Here is a 22,305-nt window from a genome sequence, read left to right on the forward strand (position 1 = left end):
GATGCTTTTTCTCCCCTCTTTAAAAATTCACAAAAATTACTGGTTTTGCAAACAAACATTTCTCCACTCAAGACACTCAAGACTTTCCCACCAACTTCATTAAACAGAGGTACATCACAATTAGACACCTGTTAAACAAAATAGTACATAAATACAACTGTTTCCTGCTGGTGGTGAGAAAAATGGTGCAAACCAAAATATTCTGTCATTTACTTCCTCCATTAGAAACTCTTACACAAATTAATCTTTTTTTTTTTTTTTCCAAGTTATTTTTAATACCCTTTCCCTTACATTTTAAAATTTCCAATAACTTATTTCGGGGCAACTACACTTTCATTATACCAATCAGTATTTCAGGACAATAACATTACACCATCTTTGTTCATGGCTTGTGTTAAATACAGTACAGAGAGACCAAATTATGGCCAGCCACATGCCTTTGGTAAAATTAAAATCTGGTGAGATCACATTTTCTTCAAACTCAGAAAGCCACATGTTGAACCCATGTCATGTTTTGAAGTTCAATTCTATACAAACTTCTTCTTCAAAGCAAAGTTAAACAGCTGTCACCCCACGCAAATGGCAATTTCTGAGCTGCTCCAGAAAAGAGATGAAAGGTTTGAACTTCAGAGAAGCTCTTCACATGCCTTGATCTCCATTAGATTTGTGTTTCAGTCGGGGGCAGAAAGTCTAGTAAATATTCACAACCCTACAAGTCAAAACAGTGATACCAGTGATAAATATTCTCAGTTTTTAAAAAACTTTCTGTAGTAACACATGTGGCTCATTTAAGCAACTGACGTTCTTCTCCTTTGAGGCGTTTTTTCCGGGGCTGTACAAAGTCATCATCTGAGTCATCACTAAGTTCTGGATTATCTTTTTCACTCTGGCTGTTTGGCTGTACAGGGAACTTCCTCTCAGGATAAAGGTTCCTTAGAAGATCTTCAAAGTAGGCTTCGAGTTTCATGCCAGCATCAGCCACTTCTGAATCAGGCTGTTGGGTGAATTAACAACATCAGTGCATCATGAAATAGCTTTGTACTTAGATCACATTAGGTCTTTTAGGTACAAACTACAAAAAACATCACTCAGCAGCAAGAATGACTATGGAGCACAGGACCCCAGAGAGCACAAAAACTCAGAGTAAGGGGAGGTGACCACAGAAGCCACTCACAAAAACCACCCAGTTTCTGAAAGCTACACAAAAATTCTAAGAACTCTTAAATCCTGACTGGGGTGGGAGCAGAGGGGCAGAGTTGTGTTGTGCTGTGAAACACATAGATACGCCCTCAGGGTGTTAGAAACTTCTCTAGCTTACAGATCTTTTTAGTAACAGTGAAAATACTACTTGGTAGACAATGACTGTAATGTGGAACACTGAGCAGTCCTAAAGTCACCACAGCCACCACAGCTATCGGTTTCCTGAGGCAGAGATCACCTGTTTAGGGATAATTCCTATCTAGGGTGACTGGATGAAAACACCACAGAGGCCACTGGGAGAAGCCTTTATTCACACTGTAATTCTCTCATTTTGTGGTCCATTCAGAACCTGCATCCCTATTTCACCACATGTTCCCTTATGTGCAGTAGGGGATAATAACAATTACTTAACATGTGACTTGAAATCATAAGGGTGAGTAAAGAGCTCTCAGAATGAAAATCCCACTGAATTTAAGATCTGATGCAAGAAGGACTAAAGCAATTTTTAGATCATAATGCCCACTCTTAACCTGTATGGTAAAAAATTTGTCCTTTTCTTTATCTGCTGTCCTGCCATTCAGCTATGTTTGTTACCATCCTCCTCCCTTCCATGAAAAGATTTCCACTGCAGAGTTATCTCAGACCACAGCAGTGTCAAATCTGATCTGTTTTCACTGTAGTCTCATCATCAAAGTAGGTTTAATACAGTAAGTTCTTGCGTTGTAAGTTCTACCCCCATTACAATCTTCCTGAAAGCAATGAAGCCAACAAAACCTGATAAAGTATCTACTTTTCTAACCTCATTAAATTCAGCACAGTTTTGGAAAATCAGTCTGAAATCAGCCACAAAATCTTCTGGTTTTGTGTAGAATGAATTGGTCACTTCAAGCCTTTTCTTGATGGTTGACAAGTCCATAGGCTTTTTGATTATTTTGTAGTAATCGGGGACCTAAGTGGAAAAAAAGAAGTCCAAAATGCAATCGTGTTCATAATTTATTGTTTTCTAAACCTTTAGATTTGAGACAGTGGGGAAGATTTAGTCTCATCTTCAAAGTACAACTCAAAGATACAAGAATTGCAGTTTTAATATACATGCAGACTGTTTCTGGAATAACAGTGATGTATGACAATTTGTTGGCTAAAACATATTCTTTCTAATGCCTATTTTAAAATCAAAGAGAAACACATAGAACTTCCACTAACTGCATATAATAGAGCCAAAGAGTTGGACATTATTTTCAGGTGTAGTCAAATAAGCTATCTATTAAGTTTCATTCTCAAGACCACCATATGAAATAAGTCCTTTGAAATGGTGGCATATTCCAGAGATCTCAATGGTTTTCAAAACCAAACTGTGGCTGTAGGATTAAGATTTTTTTTTCTTTAGGAAGAAAAAGTAAATAAGAATGAAAACCAGTGGTAATATATTTACATTTTTTCCTACTTTCTCGTAACAAGATTCACATTTTTAATACCTGAATTTAGTAACACATGACCATAATATGAATAATTAGTTAATCTCTTGCACCACTTATTATTAAACTCTGTGGAATGTTCTTCAGAATTGGAATGAAGGCTGCATAAGAATGTACTACTTTTTGGTGAACTCTTTCCCCACTGTCCTTCTCCACAGACTCACTACTGATCTTTTCATCTGATCATGGTGGTAGCTCTTTGTATCCTTGGACTTCTAATGCACCTAGGTACTGCTTATCATTTTAAAGTAACAAATTTCAAATCACTAAGAAACTCAATTTCATATTACTACTATAAAGTACCCCAATTCTCAAAACTAGGTAATGTTTAAAATCCCCAAATATATCCCAATTTACCTTCTCAGTGATGTAACTCAGGATAAGAAGTTAGCAAAGTTAGAACTTACTTTTTGTAACCATTTTTAAAGTACGAAGTAAAATCGTTATTGTGGAATTTTACTTGTAAATCCCCTGCCAACCCAATGCTTCAACTTTTAACTTTCCCCTTCAGCCAGTTTGAATAAAACTACACACGTTTAATGCATTGAATGTCTGTGGAATGTGACTTATGATAATGGACTTTAGAATGCCATTAGAAACACGGCAAATATGCTGCTAACATAAAATAGAAACAAGTGAGGTACATACTGTGGGAGGAACTGGATCTTGAAAGGCAGGACTCATTTCGTGACAGTAGAGGTATAGTAGTAGTCTTTCACACTTCTGTGGCAAGAAAAACAGATACCAAGTAATTCAGAAGTCCTGTACAGCTTATTCTAAAATCACAAACTACAGGAAATACAGAACTCAGTCTTCCACCTTTTTCTTTGTGTATATAAATATGTTAAAATGGATCTTGAGCCTTGAAAGAGATTCTAAAAATCCTTCTGTGTGATTTTATGCTTGCTGATCCCTTATCAGAACCTTTACAGAGCTTATAACTTACATTTGATACAAATAGAGCTCCTCCACACACATACACTCACGCTACTCTTGATGGGCAATATGATCTGTCCAAAGATAAGAACACCAGGTGGGAATTGCAGGAGGAACTGTCTGGATGCTTGCATAATTAATGTATTCCAGAGATGGGGGAGTGGTGATGGTTTCAATTGATCTTGGTATACATGGGCCTGCAAAAGGGTACAAAATGCTCCTGGAGCCTGGGCCAGCTGGGCAAACTGACCTCCAGGGGCTGCAGGGCAGCCTCCAGGTGGATCCCACACCTCTACATCCAGCCCGAGGATGGGAACGCTCACTTTTGGACAGGTGAGTGACAGTGGAGATAAAATCCTAAAGTAGCTCCATGAGTGCTTTACAATTGTGCTTTCTGCAAACCTGCACATTTCCAGCTGAACCTGTCTGTGTTAAAGCCCTTCAGACCTGCTTCTATTATAGACTGCATTGGCAATATTTAGATACTGTGTTAGCAATAAATCTCATCATAATCACCCACATAATCAGTGTCATACTTCTTGCACCTGACTGAGTCTTCTCTCAACTACTCTTCCATAAATGGTTCTACATGTAGACCAAGACCCCCAAATAAAATACTAATTTCAGCAGATTTACATAAGTTGCTAACTGAAAACAGGTGGCAAACACTGACAAAAGTTTCTAACACAGTTCAAAACTGCTTCAGCTTAAAAGTTTTAAATAATAATTTTATCCTTACCCTACGGTCTATGGGTGCCAAACCCATGGTGTCTTCCAATTTTCTTTTTTCAGAGCTGTTAGCAGGTTTATCACAGTCATATTCAACTTCTGGCTTGGACAAATCCCGACAGAATGTACAAATCCACTCTCCACTGAAGAAGACAAACAGACACACTGATCTCAGTGAGAGCCCTCCTTTGCCAGAAGGCTTTCCACATATTCTGGGTAAATCCCTCATCTGTGGGGTGGGTTTTCTCTGCATCTCTGTTGTTTTCTTCCTGGTGGTACAAAAGGCTGCAACAGCTGGCAAAAATGCTTTACTACAACTTTGTTTCCTTTAAGTGGCACTGGCGTCATTAATGGTGTCCTAGCAGAAACATAGACAGATGGTCTCTACCTTTGTCAATACTGAAATTTTTTCACTTGAGCTCACACGATTTAAGGATAGCACTGTGAAGAGCCCTGTACAACCATGACTACTGAGAGACTGAAGGAGTCATCTGGGCTGAACAGAAGGAAAAGTGTTGGTATTATATGGTGAGAACTACATACCCTCTACAAGCTTGATCTACAGCACATTACTAATCTACAGAGATTACCATAGACCAGATTCTTTGTAAAATTGAAAATATTTCACTCCCTAAAACTTTCAAATTTTCATGATTTTACCAGTTTGTGTAAGACAATACTGGAGATTTAAAAGTCAGCATAAGATTATAAGATAATTAGTTCTGCAAGCTACATCCACTGATTGTTGAACACAATTTATGAACTTGAAAGTTTTGAAAAAAACTGTGAAGAATTTATGTTTTTAATACAGCTCTCTACAAAAGAAAATAAACCTGCATGCTTGCATATAACCACCAGAGGGCTGAATCATCACACAATAGACAGAATCCAGCAATAATCAGTTATGAGCTCAACTGCGTGTATTTACCCAGAGGTGTGTTATTATAAACAGTGTCTTCATAAATGGAAAATAGTTTCTGCAGTACCCTTTATTTCATTTCAATAGTAAGGCAGAAGACTTCACAAATTTAAAAAGAAAATCTTACTGTTTTCTATTCAGAGTGATACAAAGGTTTTCACCATCTTCCAGTTTTAACATGCAGTGGTGAATGATGGACATTTTGCTTCAAGAAGTTTTACTTTCTGCTACCTTAAATTCACAGAGTGATTTATGACAGTGTCACCTCTGTGCCTGGACTAGCCTTACAGAAATGATGTGGCAGATACACAAAAATTCATACAGGCCATGACCTAAAGATCTTGTGACACAAGAAAACAAGGAACAAATTAAAGATAGAGGAATGATGCATTAAAATATTCAACAATCAGGAAGAATGTGGTAGGCTGGAATGAAGGAAAAAAGATGCCGTGGCCTTACGAATCTACGTGGGGACATTATGTTAAACTGAAAGAGGGTAGATTCAGAGTGGATACAAGGAAAAAGTTTTTTATAGTGAGGACTGTGAAACACTGGCACAGGTTGCCCAGAGAGGTGGTGGATGCCCTGTCCCTGGAAACATTCAAGGGCAGCTTGGACTGGGCTCTGAGCAACCTGATCTAGTTGAAGATGTCCCTGAGCATTGCAGGGGGATTCAAATTAGAGGGCCTTTAAAGGTGCCTTCCAACCCAGAACACCCTGTGACTCTCTGAACCTATGAAATTACCCGATCCACCTGAAACAGGAACAAAAAGCAACCATGAAAGCAGCAGACTGACACCGCTGACACCAAAATAACAAAATTATTTTGTGCATTTGAAGGAACTAAGACTAAGAGACTGAAGTTTGTTTAGCAGACTTACAGCTGGGGAAAAAAATGCAAGCAACCCCACAAATATGAGAACAAAAACCTGATACATCAGAAGTCAGCGAACTGCGCTCACAATGCACCTGTAGTAATATGCACCTTTTCAGATCTGAACACCTGCCATCAAAGTGGCTTTTGGCTCCCTTGCCCTCAGACATCATTACTTCAGTTTCCACTGAATGATCCAGTAAAAATGAAATTACAAACTTGTTACTTGTTATTGAAGATTTAATTTTAATAGAAACCAAGTCTTGTAATGCACTGTTATCTACCTGCTTCAAGATTACTTTTTGTTTTCTTGCCAGAAAGAATATTTATTAATTTAAGTGCTTATTGTAAACTTACTGTGTTTTCCTTATGGCATAAAGCTTTGTTTTAATAAAAAAAACCAAACACTGAAATCTGAAGTTTCAAAAAGTAACAGAAACATTTTAATGTTCCATTTCTAGTGACATTTAAAAGAATGATATACTTTCAGAAGTATGCCTGTGCAGAGTAGCACAGAGATGATCAACGTGCTAATCTAAGTTGCTATCTAAATGTTTTACACCAGTAAACTCTGCTGATATTTAATCAGAAAACCTAATATTTATAAAAGCATTAACCAATGAGCATGTTATGACCAATGTTTTTATCCTTCAATACAAACAAGCTTATTGCATGACATTTCCAAGCTGGGGCATTGCAAAATGCCGTTTATTTTAATCAAAGACGCTAATTCCACAGGCAAACGCCGGTAATGCTTATAACAATAATCTATTTAAGACTCTATTTTGAAAGTCAAGAAACTGAGCAATGGTTTTGTAACAGCCATTCAAGAAAGCTTAATGCTTGTTTCAACACTGACTGTTATAAAATATGTCAGTCACTACACATCCCATGCTGGGAATGTAGCCATGTTTAGCACTGCAGTAATATATTTAATATTATGTTAATCCAGATTTTTCCTGTAGACATTTCTTAATTTTTCTTTTAAATCATTATTATTGAGAAATATAACTATTTTCAGTCACCCTTAAAACAATTTATGACAGATTGGTAATGTAATTCTGTGTCCCAGTTTTAATAATAGATGCCCTAGATGTGATCTTGCTTAATTGTCAAATAAGTGAAGAGTTTTACTAGATTTTGTAGAAAAATATGCAATTAAGATGAAGTTTCATGAAAATTCAGGTTTTCTCCAACTAATAAAACTGCTGGATACAAGACAAGAAGACACTGCTCTGAGACTGAAATGTCTTATCCTGGATTTCACAATACAAGTCTAATGTCTTTTAGTGCAATTTTAGAGGCAACTGAAATAGTTAATTACCTTGGAAAGCTCATCAATGTTGGGACATGACAAGAAAGATGGAATACTTTGGGACACTTCTCACAGCAAAGGAGCTTCCCTCCATTTTGACATACAGCACACCAGTCTTCATTGGGATCATCCTCTTTTCTGCCCTCGCCAGCATGGGAGGAGCCCATCCATCCTGTTTTCCCAGGGAATGTGCTCTCCTGCAGTACCCGTGGCTGGTCATCCGTGCTGTCTGGTGCAGCTGTTCTTAGCATAGCTTCGTCAGAAGTAGAATTGTGATTGGTATCCAGCAGCAAGGAAGTAAGTATGGACTGCAGGAAGAAACAAAGGAAGTCAGATTGAGTATTTATGTGAATTTACATGACCCTAACAATGTGCAAATTGACCTGAATAACAGATCTACGTGCCAGCAGCCATACAACTTGAAACGTGCATGCAGAAATTACTAACACACTGTAACACAGGCAAATTAACACAAGAAATTAACTATGAAAGGCTATTTACTGCTCCACCAATAAAAAAAACTAATCTCTGATGGCCCAAAACTCTAGTGCCTTGTTTATGGATATTCCTGCACTATGACTGGAAACACTTCCTAGCAGCACCTGAAAATTTCATCTCTGCAAGTTACTTCTGGATTTCCCAGGTTTTCAGTGGATAAAAGCAGTCTGATCACACCAGTTAATTTAATTGGCAGTAGGGCTAGCTTGATTTTGAATTTCACCTCTTCCTTTTGTTTAGCTTTTTAGTTTTCCCCTGAAACAGTTCCCAGCAGAATACGAGTAAATGATTTTATTCCCTGTAAATACAAAATACCCTCCAATGAGAAAGGCAATCTTTCTAGCTGTAAATATTACATTCCGAGGCCGGGATTCCTCCTCCATCTCTTGCTTCACTACAACAATTGGGAAATCGAAGTTCTCGTCTGATGCACTTGACTCCTGTTTAATTTTGATCGGCTCCAACATAACAACAGGGACTTTGTGTGTGGAATCAGCTCCTGGTGGCCTGCTGGACGAGCCAGAACTGTAAATGACAGGAAAAGGAAGGAAAAAAGGGAAATTAGGCATCAGAACCGGGAGCTTTTTGTACACTGATGCTTTCTAAGACCTCGCGATGTTAATCAACTTTGTTTCTTTGAATCCTGAGCAGTATTCCCTTTATGGAATGAACATCCAAGCTTATTTCCTTTGATGTATACCGAAAAAGCATTACCAAATGGGAAAATTTGGATAGTGCAGTCCCAAAATTAGAGAATTACTCATAATTTGACCCATTAGTGCAAAACTTGCAAATAATCTCAGTTTCTTTCAATCATACATGAAAGAGTACCTCCACTGAACACTGTAAACCATACAACTGACTAAGGCAGATAAAACATGTATTTCCATTATCTTGGAAAACTTTCTTAGAACCTTGCAGCTCTACCAAAACTTGGACCCTACTTTCAGAACTAGATTTGTCTTTTTTCATGTATTTAGTCCTAACAGGATGAGAATAGACAATTAAACTTTAGAATACCTTATCTTTTAAAATAAAGAATTTAAATCTAACACAATTAATTCAAGCAGCAGCATATTAAATCAAAATTTTAAATGCAAGTAAAGATTCTTCAAACACCCATTTAAACTGTTCATTTAAACTATTCATAAGAGTCCTTCACAGAATTTACCATGTAAATGGAATAGAGCAAAAGGTATTCCAGATTAAAAGGCACCTGCATTTGCAGCTCAAGTAGGATGAATGTCATCTGACTTTCCTCTGCATGAAAAATTAATTTCATGTCAGATATATGCTCTAATTTATTGCAACACATTAACAGATCTGCACTCTTCAAACAACACTGTGTAAATATATTTGTTCATTAATATTCCATCAGTAAGGGAAAAAAACATTTGTGTAGACTCTCAGTAGATATCTAGTGCTCACTTAACTGTATTGCAGCAGAAAATTCTTAATAACCCTCTTTGTAACATCAGCTCCTTAAATCTGAAGTAATTTACAGTTCCATAAGGGCTTTCAATATGCAGGTTTTTCCTTTAGCTGATTTTTCTGAAGTTAAAACCTAATTTATAAATGGTATTCTTTTAATAACGCCAACCTAACCATCATTTACAGAGTCAATACATCTTTAGATGTTCTATTAATACATTACAAATGAAATTACTGCTTTTAGAATGCGAAGAGTGCTGTAACAACCATCAGGCCTGACCTGTCAACAGAGAAAGTGAGACAAATCGACATCTTTATGCATTAAAGAAAGAAAGAGACTGAGGCATGTTCTGTGGAGGAGGAAGTTACATTTTCTTCTCTCACATTCTTTCCTTACCTCTCTCTGCTCCCAACACTGGAGGCACTGGGTGAACGAATTGGAGGGTGTACATTTGTCACACTGATTCCTCCTAGGACAGAAGGATCAGATTAGAACAGAACACAGGTCTGTGCCAAATCTGAGATACAACTCAGAAGTACACATGTTTTGGGGAAAATTTCTCCTGCAGTGAGAAATATCTCATTTAATACATTTTCATGAAAGGATGAGAGGCATGAGATAGCAGAGGGAAAGAGAGGGCTAAGAAAGGGTCCATTACATGCAAGCAGGCTGATAGGTGAGTACCTTTGCCTGGCTGACCTCTCCACCTAATCACTGCAGGCTGTTTTGTCTTATTCAGGAGAACTGCCAGGAAACTTCGAGCTGGTGAGCAGGAAGAAGTCTGGGGGACAGATACGAGGGAGACCAAGGTCTGGGGCTCCAAAAGCCTTGTGAAGCAGACTCCTGAGCAGCAGCCCTGAGGAGCCTGAATGGGCTGTCTGTGCTGCCTGTGAATGCATTACCCACTGTCTCTGCCACCACGCGAGCGCATGAGCCTTGCACGAGTGCTTCCTGGGAATTCCCACTCACACGGCCTTCCCACAGCTCAGGTCAGAAAATGGGAGCGAGGAACAGCTGCTGTGGGCCACCAGCATGGTGACAGGAATCCCCTGGATCCTCCAGGACAACCACATTCAGCCACCCATCACAGTAACTTCTCTGGTCATCCTGTGTCAGTGCTGCACTACCCACCCATTTCTAGTCTGCTGTTACATCCTATCTCACTTGCTCAAATACTCGTCTCTTACCACAGGTGCTAGATCTTAATCTGGTATACACCTGAGAGTGCCACTTTTCTGTGGATTTCTATCCAATTTGCTCAAATCTACCCCTTTTTCCCCCCATCCCTGTTTTTAAGATCTGGATGCTTAACTTTGGATCACAATGCTAAAATATTATCTCAACTCTACCTTCTACAAGGGTTTCTACAACTTTGCCTTCATTTTCTAATTTCTCATCTTTCATATAAAACATTAATCTAATGTGTTAACACTGCCACATTAGATTTTTCAATTGCACTACTTTAAGAGAAAATTGAACCACATTCAATTACCTGAGAGGCCTGGGGATGGTACCGAGGAATTTGGTGACTGCACAGTCCTGTTTGAAGGGGGTTTTGGCTGATTCTGCTCTACAGTGCCATCCTTCCTTACAGCATTATCCAGTGTGATGTTTCCTGAACAATCAATCTAAAAGGTGGGGAAGCAAAGGGAAGCAGTTAGTGTTGGGAAGGGAAAAAAAACCCTCCAAAGCAACAAAAACTGAACAAAATGAAAAAGCCTCTGCTATGCTGTTATTTTGAAAGCAAAGACCAAAATGCATTTCACCAAAGTTTACCTATCCAAAAGTGAAATGGTTACTTTATAACATATCATCTTGCTTTCCCTAAAAAGAAAATGAAACAGCCAAATCCAGACAGTGCTTCATTTTAAGAGCAGATGACTCTGTAATGCCAATTTTTCTCCAAAGGCCACAGAGAAGGCTTAAATCAAACAGGGAGCTTTCACACATTGAAGTAAGTTTATCTCCATACCTTCTTTGGACATGCTCACATTACATACTCTTGAAAAGGTAATAACACTATTCACAAACTACCCCTTAATCCACCATTGTTTCACAGGACTGGAAGAAACTCAAAGGACACTCAATCCCATCTGTCTCACATACCCTCTGAACAACAACCATGCATTATTGACTCAAAAAGGAAATAGCAAACTAACACCTGTTCTTTCCACTGTGGCTCAGACCAGATAACTGAACTTTATTCTAGGAACCCCCAATGCAGCACTTCCATAAAAACCACACGTTCTGGCTTGATAAGGAGGAATGACTTTTTGAAATGTTTGGTTTCTCTCAATATGTAAAATAATGTTCGATAAGATGTATCCAAAGTGGGTGCAGCAGCTTTGGCAAGGTCAGCCAAATAGTGATTTGGGCCATGTATCTTAAAAGCATAAACTCAATCACACACAAATAGAAGAGTTCATACTGTGCACAGAAATAAATATGCTAAAATGTCTCACAGACTCAGTAGTTTTATGACCATGTTGTGTAGTTCCCCCTTTAATTCTGACAGATACTGTAATTCCGCAGTCTATGTACTCCATTTTAATAAAGAAAACACATAGTATATAGGTAAAAACAAAGCACAGATGGGAGATAAAGGAAGTAACAGCAAGCTGTAACTAGAAAACCATGACACTTCAGATATCTACAAATCTTAGACAACAAAAACCAGGTTAGGCAGTTATGTGGAAAAATAAAGTCACCTGACTAAAAGTAACTACAACATGGACCTCTGGCAAACACATACCATTCAAAAGAAAGTATAAAAGAGAAGCTTAGAAGGTTAAGAAATTATGATCTTACTATGCTATTTCAATCACCACCTCACAGGCATGATAGAAAATATATGAAAAAGATGTATGAAAAGAAGTACCAAAAGGAAAAGATGTAAGGAATATAGCCAGTATGCTGACCATTAATACCTACCCATGATAGCTCTTTCAATAAGTTAAAAATAGATTTTAAAAATGTTAAAAAACTACCAGAAATGCCGTCAGTAAACCACTGCTATCTATGGACACTGGTAAACGAAAGCTAAACTAACACATTTTTGTAAGAATCGTTATGAGGGCTTCAGAAAAATATGCAGCACACGAATCAACAAGTCCAATTACAATTACAGCTTGTAATCCTATTTTTCTTAGTTGTTCTAACAGCTGTCTCCCAGAACGGTTCTGAATACTTCCAGCAACATGCAGGCAACTCTGAATTGTTTATTTCCTAGAACTGTTCTCGTTCTGACAAACAGAATTTCTGTCTAAAAGGTTTTTATTTCTCACAAACATTGAGACTTCAAAATAGAATCCATAAAACATTGCCTCTATGTTACACTTACATCAGGGAGAGATGGCAGATTATAGGAGCTACCCACTGGGGAACTCAAATCTATCACAGGGGGACCATAATTCTTCCCATCACACCCAGCAGCACTGGTGACTGTGGGGCTGGATGGAGTCGATGTTGTGCTGCTTGCAGTTGAAGGGGTGGTTGAAGTTTGTCCACTACTGATCTGCCACTAAAAAGAAGAGACAAAAATCTGAAATTCAGCATTTTTTTTCTCTGCAACAGGTCACATCTACTGAATACACTGACAAAAGCAGAAGCTTAGTTTAGGAAGCTGAATTCAAACATTAAATCCTGATTTACTCTGAAGTTATCTCATTTCAAGAACCAATCTCACAAGACAACGTAAGATGACAAGTAGTTGAAAACTATGAATAGAAGAAATGAATGCAAATTCTTAAATCCAAAACTCTACCTCAGTGTTAAAATATCTATTAATATTTCATGCTGCATTGACAGTGTTGTGGAAGAAATGTAACAGTTTTTGTGAAATAAAAGCATTAGAGGTAATCAGCTGAATGCACAACTACTCCAGTGCTTTACCAAATAAATGGCTACAGTGTCACCTGGATGCCTTGAAGTCTTTGATGTTGTGCTTCCCTTAAAAACATACAGTCATTAAGAATTTGAAATGCTGACTGGATCTCCATCCACATAAACATTTAACACCATGATATGAAGTGCACAGTCAAGTCAGACCAAATTTCCTTCTCATTTACATGTATACAGTTTTCAATGACTTTAATGGAATTTCCTGGCAACTGCAGGCAAAATCTGACTCTCTCAATCCCTTTTTAGTCAGTCCTTCTATTTATTGGCCTCTTGTTTCAGAAAGACATTACTGAATTATGAGGTATCTTGAAAGAAAGGCTTGTAAGATGGGCCAGTCTTCTTTTCACAGGCACAGAATAGAAGTGACTTACTTTTTATTTGCACAAATTCTCTTAGATACTGTACAGCTTTCTTCCATTTAGCTGAAATTAGTTCTCTGATATCGTAAGCACTGGAAGCATAACTGGTATTACATCACTTTTCAGGTGACAGATTTGTTTGATTCTTTTCTGCTTACCTGCACCCAGCGACTCGTGTGTAATAATATGCTTTTTAATAAAGATGAGCCTTCCTAAACATCCAGAACACACATGATGTGTTTGCTTCTGCCCCAGTTCAGCTGCTGATCAGTTGGGCACTGATCAGTCTCACTCAGCAGAGGTCCCACAATTGTGGACTCTCTTTTCTCCCCTGACCTGTAAGAGTTCAGGTTTGCCATACTCTGAGGAACCTAGCAGCTCTAGATTTTTAGTCAAGGTTTTACCTGGTTCCTGGTGAAGTCACTATCATCAAGCTAAAATGGGATTTTCTGATTTGTCTACTCACTGACTGCAGTGTGCAGACAATGGCCACGCTAAGCTTTGTGTAAGCGGCCAGAAAACACAGCAAGAGAATGAAACACCAACACAGCACACACAGTGGCTAACCTCCCTAATGCTTCAGCTGCTTAGAACTGTCAAAATGAAAGCAACTTGACAGTTACCTCATTTAGAAAACTATATGTATCTTGTCACAGAAAAAAAATGCAGTCTGTTTTAACTGAAAATCACTCAAGTAGTATAAAATATAAGGCACATTTCATGCTTAATTTCTAAATGGAGAGTGAAAAGGTAAAGATAATCTACCTGTTTTATAGCTTGCTGTGCCAAGAATGCCATTTGCAGTGGGTTTGGCTTTACTGCTGGCCTTGGTAGGTTCTGATTTTGGGGAAATCTCATCTGTTGTGCAGGAAGAGCTGAACCATTGGGCTTGGGACCATGATTCTGAAAATGAATCAAGCGTGGTGGTGCCTGAATAAAAACAGTAAAAATAGTTCTGCAAGTTAGCTGAGATCTTTTCTATATTCCACACATTTTTTACTAAACAGTCCTTTTAAACTTCTGAAACTCCTCATAAATTATATGCAAATAAATAGTACCACAGCATTTATCTGAAACAGCTGAATGAATTTATCTCATTGATCTGAATGAAAAGCATTGAATTCCAATGTTAAAAGTAGTAGTAGACAGTAGTAGACTAGCTGATAGTTTTGAGTTATTTTAATATATGAAGAGAGAGAACAAGAGCCAGTGAGAGTGTTTCCAACTTTGAAAGATATGTGAGAGAATCATTGGGTATTAGGCAAAATAGATGTAGCAAAAAAAAAAATTACACTAACTTTTTGATCACTTGACAAAAACACAAAAAATGTTGCTAAGCACTGTTATATGGCTGGATATAGCAAGATTTTATTTTTTTAAGAATAAATATAGGCTGGGTGCTACCACACATTGTGCAAGGCAAGTTTAAAATTCCCATTCATTTCTCAGTAAAGAAAATGTCCCCTAAACCATCTACATAACTACATGCTGAAGATGAAGATCTCCAAAGTACCTAGATTTAAGTTCTTTCCTTTTTTTCTCATCTTTACTTTCTCCTTCAGTGCCACAGGAAAAAGAGACTCTGAAAACAGTCCTAACTTACCTGATGAGAAGCAGGAGGCTGTTGCATGGCTCCTGGCATTCTTGTGTTTGGTAGCACTACTGGTCCTGCTCTGCGCTGAGCTTGCTGTCTCTGAGCCATGACCTGCTGCTGCATGTGCTGGAGGCGGAGCTGAGCTAGGCTGATCTGTGTTGGGAACTTGGAGAGCTGGTTGGGGGGTAAGCTGCCTGGTGGCTGCAAGTTTGGTTCCATCACAGGGCTCTTGGGCATGTGTGGTGGAGTTTCCTTATCTTCAATTACCAAGGAACCTATTTTAACCAAAATAAATTAAACCAGTACCAGAGTATGGCAGTTAGCAGAAACACCATCACACTGCCTGAGACATGCAGTCTGACTAGAACTCAAACAATTTCTGAAGTAACTTGTTGCTTTACTCAGACTTTATTTTATTTTTTCTTCACTGGTTCTTATATCTAGCTTATCTACAAAAATTGAACATGTCTGATCATAAACAAAATAGCCTAAAGGTTGTGATTTCTGAAACTAGATAGATAAACATTATTTGGTTTTATCTGTCACTTAAACTCCTGCAAGAACCCCAGTGCTGGTCTATACAGGTGCCATTTGTATTGTAGCACTTTTCAGAATGTAAGGGACCATATTTCAGAAGTTCATTAAATAAACATACACAAGAAAAAGAGCCCAGCAAACACAGGAAAAAGTCAGCTCATTACAAACATCTTATCTGAGCAGCAGTTCAGAGTTATCACCACATAACCTGACAGCTGGTTTCTGGAAATATATTTCAATTCTTGTCTATAAGAAAATTATTTATAAAGAAGGAACTTGGAAAATTTCCTTGCTACCATCCAATGTCATCATGAAAAAGGAGCTGCCATAGCACTTTCTTCCTCTGACATTGTAGAGAATCATACATTTCCACCTCTCTACACTGAGAGAGCGCTTTCTGATGAAAGGCAGAAAATGCCCCACAGATATCTCACCAAGCCTTCCGCACATGACAGAAAAACAAAAATGCCCACCAAGGTAACAGTGGAGAAAGGAAGCACAATAACAGTCAAAATCCTGAAAGACTTCTAAAACTTTCAAGTCCTCCTACCAAGCTGTTGAGTTCTTAGGGTGCTTATCATCGTGGCTGAAAGCTGTCCCATGGGAAAGGACCTGTGAGTGCTGGTTGACAGCAGGAACTCTTTCTTTTGATGTGAAATAGGGTTAAAAACTGTTCCTTGTTTCAGAAGCCAGAAGTTAGAAGTATTGACCAGCAAACTGAAAGTGCTATTTTCACCATCACATATACCATTCAAACAAGATAAGTCTGTTACTACTTTATCATAGTATTCATAAATAATACTTTTCCCCATGCAATGCACTTTGTTTTTCACAGCTAGGGAAATGCATTAACAGAGTAAATAAAGAAATGAATAGCACAGAGGCTATCATCACAAAAAGAAAGCTGCTTTCAAAATAGGATCAAGACACCAAAGGGCTAATAAAAATTTATCATACCTAGATTGAAAATATTCTGAGCCCAGAAGCTAGGATCACAGTGGAACTGGATGGTATTGTTAGTCATTGGGGAAGGATCACACCTTGCTCGGAGGAGATACCGTAGTCGATATGTAATCTAGAACAAGAACAAAAATAAGGGGTTTTTTTCCTCTGGGGCCAGAGCCATGTATCTGAACAGCATGAAAAACCCAAAACTACACACCCCCACACACAACAAAAAAAGCAACCAATCAAAATATCCTACCAACAAACCCCCCCCCTGAACAAGGCCCTAGAGAATTGAGGTTAAAGATAGAGAAACTTGTCCAAGCTACAAATAAAGAGGTATTTTTAACATCTTTCCCTTGTTCCTAAAGTAGTTTTTAAAAGAAGTTAACTACAGCCTAAACAAAAATAACAATTCTTCCCTGTAGAAATACACATCCTTCTAAAAACTTGGCCGTTATATTCAATGACTTTAACTACTTGCAAGTGAAGCTCCGATTTACATAACCATTGATGTTTTTTCCCCCCACAAATCTATTTTAGCCCATTCATTTTTCTTCCAAAGTATGCCATTCGTTTGGCAACAAGAATGATCACAGGGAATTTTCTTTTGTACTAAATTTAAGTTTTCTTCAGACAGCCAAAGAACAGATTTTTATAAACTGTCTTTGAAAACTCAGATTCAGAGATATTTTCAAATTTTTCCAATGACTTGGTTCCAAAGAACTGGATTGTGATTACACAAGAGAATATTCTACCAAATGCTCACAATTTATCTACTTCCTAGAAAGAAAATGTTGTCTTGAAGTTGTTTCACTAGAAATGTCAGGAACTGATATACCAAAATATAACAGGCACTAATTTTAGAATCACACACAGCAGAGATCCTGAAAAAAAGAACTTAAGGAGTTCAGTTCTTGTTTTTCTTAAGTGCTAGATTATTTCCTGGAAAAGAGAGATACTTGGTGAAATCATCTTAACTGTTTAAAATTATACAAGTTTGAGGGGGTTTTTGCTTGGTTTTTTTTCCTTTTACAGAGAAATTTTATAAGAGCATCCAGTGTACAAGTTTTTTCTTTCAATTTTCGGCGTGTCAGTTTAAGACCATACCCAAAAAACATTTTACATGACTCAAGATTTTCAAATGACCATGGAAAATTTTTAAGTACATTATTACTATTTTGGATAGAGATCTCCTTAGGATTTTCTTGTACATTATCAGAATCAAATAGATGACACTACAGAAATCCTAGACTTTTGTCCTGTTCCTAGTACTGGTCACACACAGTTCCTGCCAGTTTGCTCCACTATTTTCCTACTACTGTGCACATACATGTATTGTAGATAAACTCCTGACTGATTACCTCCTGTTAGCAGTAATGAAAAGTACAACCTGAGAGTACAACTCCCAAGCTCTAATGCTGCCTTTAAGTCTGATGGGCATTCCTTCCTCTCTCCTGGATTTGCTGGAGCAGAAGTTTCACATGCTCCTCTAAGCAAAACTGCTTGGAAGTAAGTTTTTCCAAATGCCCACTGATAAGTTATCTACTCAACTCCCAAGCAGCACCAACTTTCTAAAGCTCAATCTGTTCTTTTGAAAACTTCTTTTCATTTGCTGAGGCTTTTTGGGCTAGATGGTCCTTTCTTTCAGCTGCCTAATGTTTATATGATTAAGATGCCTGAAACTTGTTTTCTTACTCATGTAGCAGAGCCTTGGTGGCAACACTAAGCAATTATAAACAACATGACTCAGTCTGATGTCCTTTTTCTCTGTTCAATTAAAAAAAATATGACTGGCTGAGGCAGTATAAGGCAGACCAAATTAACTTAACTACTTGAAATTGATAAAAACAAGTAATATTCTGCTATAGCTTGCAGTATCAACAATGGCTGTTAAAAAAAAAAGAAAAAAGAAAAAGCCACCACCAAACACCAATAGCAAACCCAAACCAAAAAACCCCACTGAATACTCTGCTAGGTTCTCAACTAACCAATGAGAAAATAAAGAAAAAAGCTTTGTGAACCAGTTTCTAGAAACTGGAAAAAAAAAAAAAGTATCTAGCATCTTTCCTCAACATTGCCCCAGATTGCTGCTGTCAGGCAAGTACAGTCTGGCAACCTTTGGAAAAATAAAGGTAATCTTTTGATTTGTTTTTTTCCTTTAAAATTTTCTAGGATTGCTGTCCATCATGAACAGTCAGCTTAGTGCAACAGCATGCACTCAGATCTTCAGGGTCATTATAGCAATGAAATATTTAGCTTTGTAATCATTTGTAAGGATAAACAAAAGCCTTAGTTTAATTTTTATCGATTTTGAAAGACTTTTAGTGGGAAATGAACCTGACAAAGACATACAATAATATTTACATTAAAATGCTAGATACCAGACACTATGATATACAAAACACTGTTTTCCATGAACTCAGATGCTGTAGCAAGTATTGTAAAGAAGCACAATGATGATATAGGAAACAACATTTTTTTCTGTGTTTCATGGCTTCATGGTACATAACCCAGAGAAAAGGAGTTGTTCTTACTTCTGCAGATCTACAATAGTTCTGTAGTATTGTAAAAGGAGAGAACCATGGCAAAAGAGCTAAATTAATAGAAACATTTTGTATTTATGTTTAAGAAAAAACCATGAAAACTATATATAAATATTCTAATTAGTAGAAAATCATTACAAATTCTAATACCCTAGTACTCCTGACAAGCATGGGCATGCGTATCTGCAACTGTAGTCTCTAGATGAACAGAGAGAGCTGTCTTCCTAACCTTACCAAGCGTTTACTGTACAACAGTGCTGTGCTGCTCCCACTGGAAACTGCCCATTTGGAAAAATTCATGACATGTTCCAGCTGTTTAGAGAGACCTGCCACTTCCTGTTGTTGCTGCAGAAGTTTCATCCTATGCTCTTTGGCCAGAGTCTGCAAGTAGAAAAGCAGTTCCAGTCAAAAGGTTCAATTTAAAGGTTTAATTTAAAGTAAAAAAGGCTTTAGCTTTCATATTTGTAATTCACAATGATCAAGTGGTTTCACGTAGCTCCTCTAAAAAGGATCCCTGCTCCCTGATGTAGCTATCAAACAAAAGTCAGTACACATTTACTCAAGATATCAGGACTTCCTGTGCTAATGACAAATTTTTACATATATATATATATGTATGTGTGTACCTCTCTACATACACACACACTTTTTAAAACACAACTGGAGATATTTTTCCAGGTGCCCATTCTAGATAATTCTCTCCTGTGATTTGCTACTGGACTACTGAATTTATGAAAAATTCTAATGGAACACTTTTCATGCATGATGCATAGAATTATGAATTACAAAAGCATGGGGAAAGAAACTGGCCACCCCTCAAAAAACAAACTTTCCTTCATCAAAAACCCCACTTGCTCAAGTAGCCTGTATAGGGCATCTTTCCACTTTGGAATCATCATAGGACATGCACAGGGGACTAATGCTAGAAATTTACTTTAATGTGAATACATAGAAAAAATATGAAGACTGAAATTTACTTTCTTATGACAGAAATGAAATTACCTCCAACTGATGCAGCAGAGCTTTTCCCTTTTTATTTATTTCTACCATCAGTGTAAATATGGCAACTTTAATATCCTGTTCCACCTGCTTTTGATTCTGATTCACTTCAAGAATTCTGTAAGTAGACAGTATAGAAAATAATGTTCTTTAGCTCATAAATCCATCCTCTAAACAGTACTAAAAAAAAAAAATCTCTTGCTTAGAGTACAATACTTCTTGGTCATATGCACCAATTAATACACGTATCATCAGATACTTATAGTCAGGAAAATTACTGGGAAAAAAGAGCTGGTAAGAGTGACCTATGATTAAATTAATTAACTGGTGGCAAATTCTAATACTGTAACTCTGACTTCCATCACTGATAAAAATTAAATGCTCTTTGTAATTGAAATTGTCCATTTTTAGAGCTCCGTCACTTTTCTGGAATGGTTCATGCCAATCAAAACTGCTTAAGTCTAATTTCCATCTAAAGTAGAATGGCACTGACTGAGCCATTTCAACAACTGTGCTCAAACTCATAACAGCAGAGCTAAATGTTATATTGGGGAAACCTCTACTGCAAAGATGAAGGAAGAGTTCAAGTCCCACTTGGCTTCCCTGACTGTGCTGAATCTCCCTGGGTACTGCTGCCCCTGAACTCTGCTGAAGGAGCAGCCACAAAGGCTCACTGCAGATTGTGTTTTACAGATTTATTTTTCTCCTAGGTTTGTGGTACCCAGTGAATACAGCCCCAAGCATAAATGTACTACATAAATCTTCAAATACATGTCACAAACATTATGAAAACATGAGTCATAACCTTTCACTTTCAAAGAGGGATCTACAGTAAGAAAATTAATCTGCTGATGGTGGGGAAGCATTTAAGACTGTCTTCTACAGTCTCTATTTGGTAAGTTGTTTTGTTGCACCCAAACAACTGCTGCCCATTAAGTCCACAGGCTGAGCAGAATTATTACCTAACACAACCAAGCATACTGAACAGGCAACAGTCCCTACAGTGAACTTTAGGATTCTTCTTTCTGGAAGATTCAAAGGAAAGAGGTACATAATACACTAATTTAAACATTTCAAGAAACTATAGTATATGTTAAGTTGCCTTCTGTCAGTTTTAACCTCATAATCTGATACAAACCTGTTTTGGATCTGTTTCCCTGTATATTTTATGTACTTAGTCTTCTCCATCAATTTGGTGATCAGTGTCTCAATAATAACTTTCTGGTTCTGAAAAGCTTCTTCTATAAACTGATACCTGTAATAAAAAGCAGTGAGAATTTACACATGTAAAAGGTGTGATAAACTTGCTAAAAAGCAGGGGGACTTACAAAATAATACTTCTTCAGTTGAAGAAAGAGGCTGCTCAAATCCAAAATGTAACTGTCATTGTGGAAGCATATGTCAGCAAATGCTTATATGTTTAATTTATAGTGTATTTAATTTTATAGTATATTTCCTGTCATATTGGAGGAAAAAATTATGATTTTTCACAAATACAAAAGGACATTGTGTGACCATAGCCTAATTTTAGCAAAAGAAAAGTTAATGCTTTGAGGTAGTCATCACTTTGAATGTGGAAATGCAGGTACACTATTACTTCATGCAACACAACGATGTAGAAATAGAAGAGACGACTGACTGCTGAGTTGGTAGAAGTTGGCAACATTTTAAATCAAGGAACTGAAATCTTTAACAATCTGAAGAAAAAAGAGGTGGCACATTATAAAAGGGATATAAATCCTAAGAAAAGGAGAATAAAAGAGGAAGACTGCAACTCTGCAAGAGCAATCTTTAGCCTGTTCCAAGGAGTAACAGTAGCCAACACTTCTCCACCTACTGACATTCACCTGGTCAGGCAAGTAAGCTCTCTGGGTGGTTGCACCAGGTATAGCAAGCATATTAATATTTAACCAAAGTGCATCTGTCCCAAAACACTACTATATGTGTTAACCAGCAAGATTTTTGCCTTGTACTCAGAAGTTGTATATATTTCTGCTTTTCAGCTTCAGCGACCATAAGAGATGACCAAAAGAACAGTAACACAAAT

At 37.5% G+C, this 22,305-nt stretch overlaps 1 protein-coding gene across 1 annotated transcript in view; it reads right to left on the reverse strand.

Annotated features, from left to right (window-relative positions):
* Nucleotides 1-246: 246 nt before the first annotated feature.
* The window catches only part of LOC131592612 (transcription intermediary factor 1-alpha-like), a 55,759-nt gene continuing 33,700 nt past the window's right edge, over nucleotides 247-22,305 (reverse strand). Inside the window, exons 5-19 of the mRNA XM_058864228.1 lie at nucleotides 21,397-21,513; nucleotides 20,262-20,376; nucleotides 19,494-19,640; nucleotides 16,726-16,843; nucleotides 15,241-15,506; nucleotides 14,403-14,567; nucleotides 12,719-12,898; nucleotides 10,871-11,006; nucleotides 9,775-9,847; nucleotides 8,303-8,471; nucleotides 7,458-7,756; nucleotides 4,351-4,483; nucleotides 3,324-3,398; nucleotides 2,000-2,149; nucleotides 247-994 (exon numbers count right to left, since the gene is read on the reverse strand). Of these exons, the coding sequence (XP_058720211.1) occupies nucleotides 785-994; nucleotides 2,000-2,149; nucleotides 3,324-3,398; nucleotides 4,351-4,483; nucleotides 7,458-7,756; nucleotides 8,303-8,471; nucleotides 9,775-9,847; nucleotides 10,871-11,006; nucleotides 12,719-12,898; nucleotides 14,403-14,567; nucleotides 15,241-15,506; nucleotides 16,726-16,843; nucleotides 19,494-19,640; nucleotides 20,262-20,376; nucleotides 21,397-21,513 (2,353 nt within the window). The 3' untranslated portion in view covers nucleotides 247-784. The remainder of the gene's footprint in view (nucleotides 995-1,999; nucleotides 2,150-3,323; nucleotides 3,399-4,350; nucleotides 4,484-7,457; nucleotides 7,757-8,302; nucleotides 8,472-9,774; nucleotides 9,848-10,870; nucleotides 11,007-12,718; nucleotides 12,899-14,402; nucleotides 14,568-15,240; nucleotides 15,507-16,725; nucleotides 16,844-19,493; nucleotides 19,641-20,261; nucleotides 20,377-21,396; nucleotides 21,514-22,305) is intronic.

The sequence above is a fragment of the Poecile atricapillus genome, chromosome Z (genome assembly GCF_030490865.1).
Source record: "Poecile atricapillus isolate bPoeAtr1 chromosome Z, bPoeAtr1.hap1, whole genome shotgun sequence".
Lineage (NCBI taxonomy): Eukaryota > Metazoa > Chordata > Aves > Passeriformes > Paridae > Poecile > Poecile atricapillus.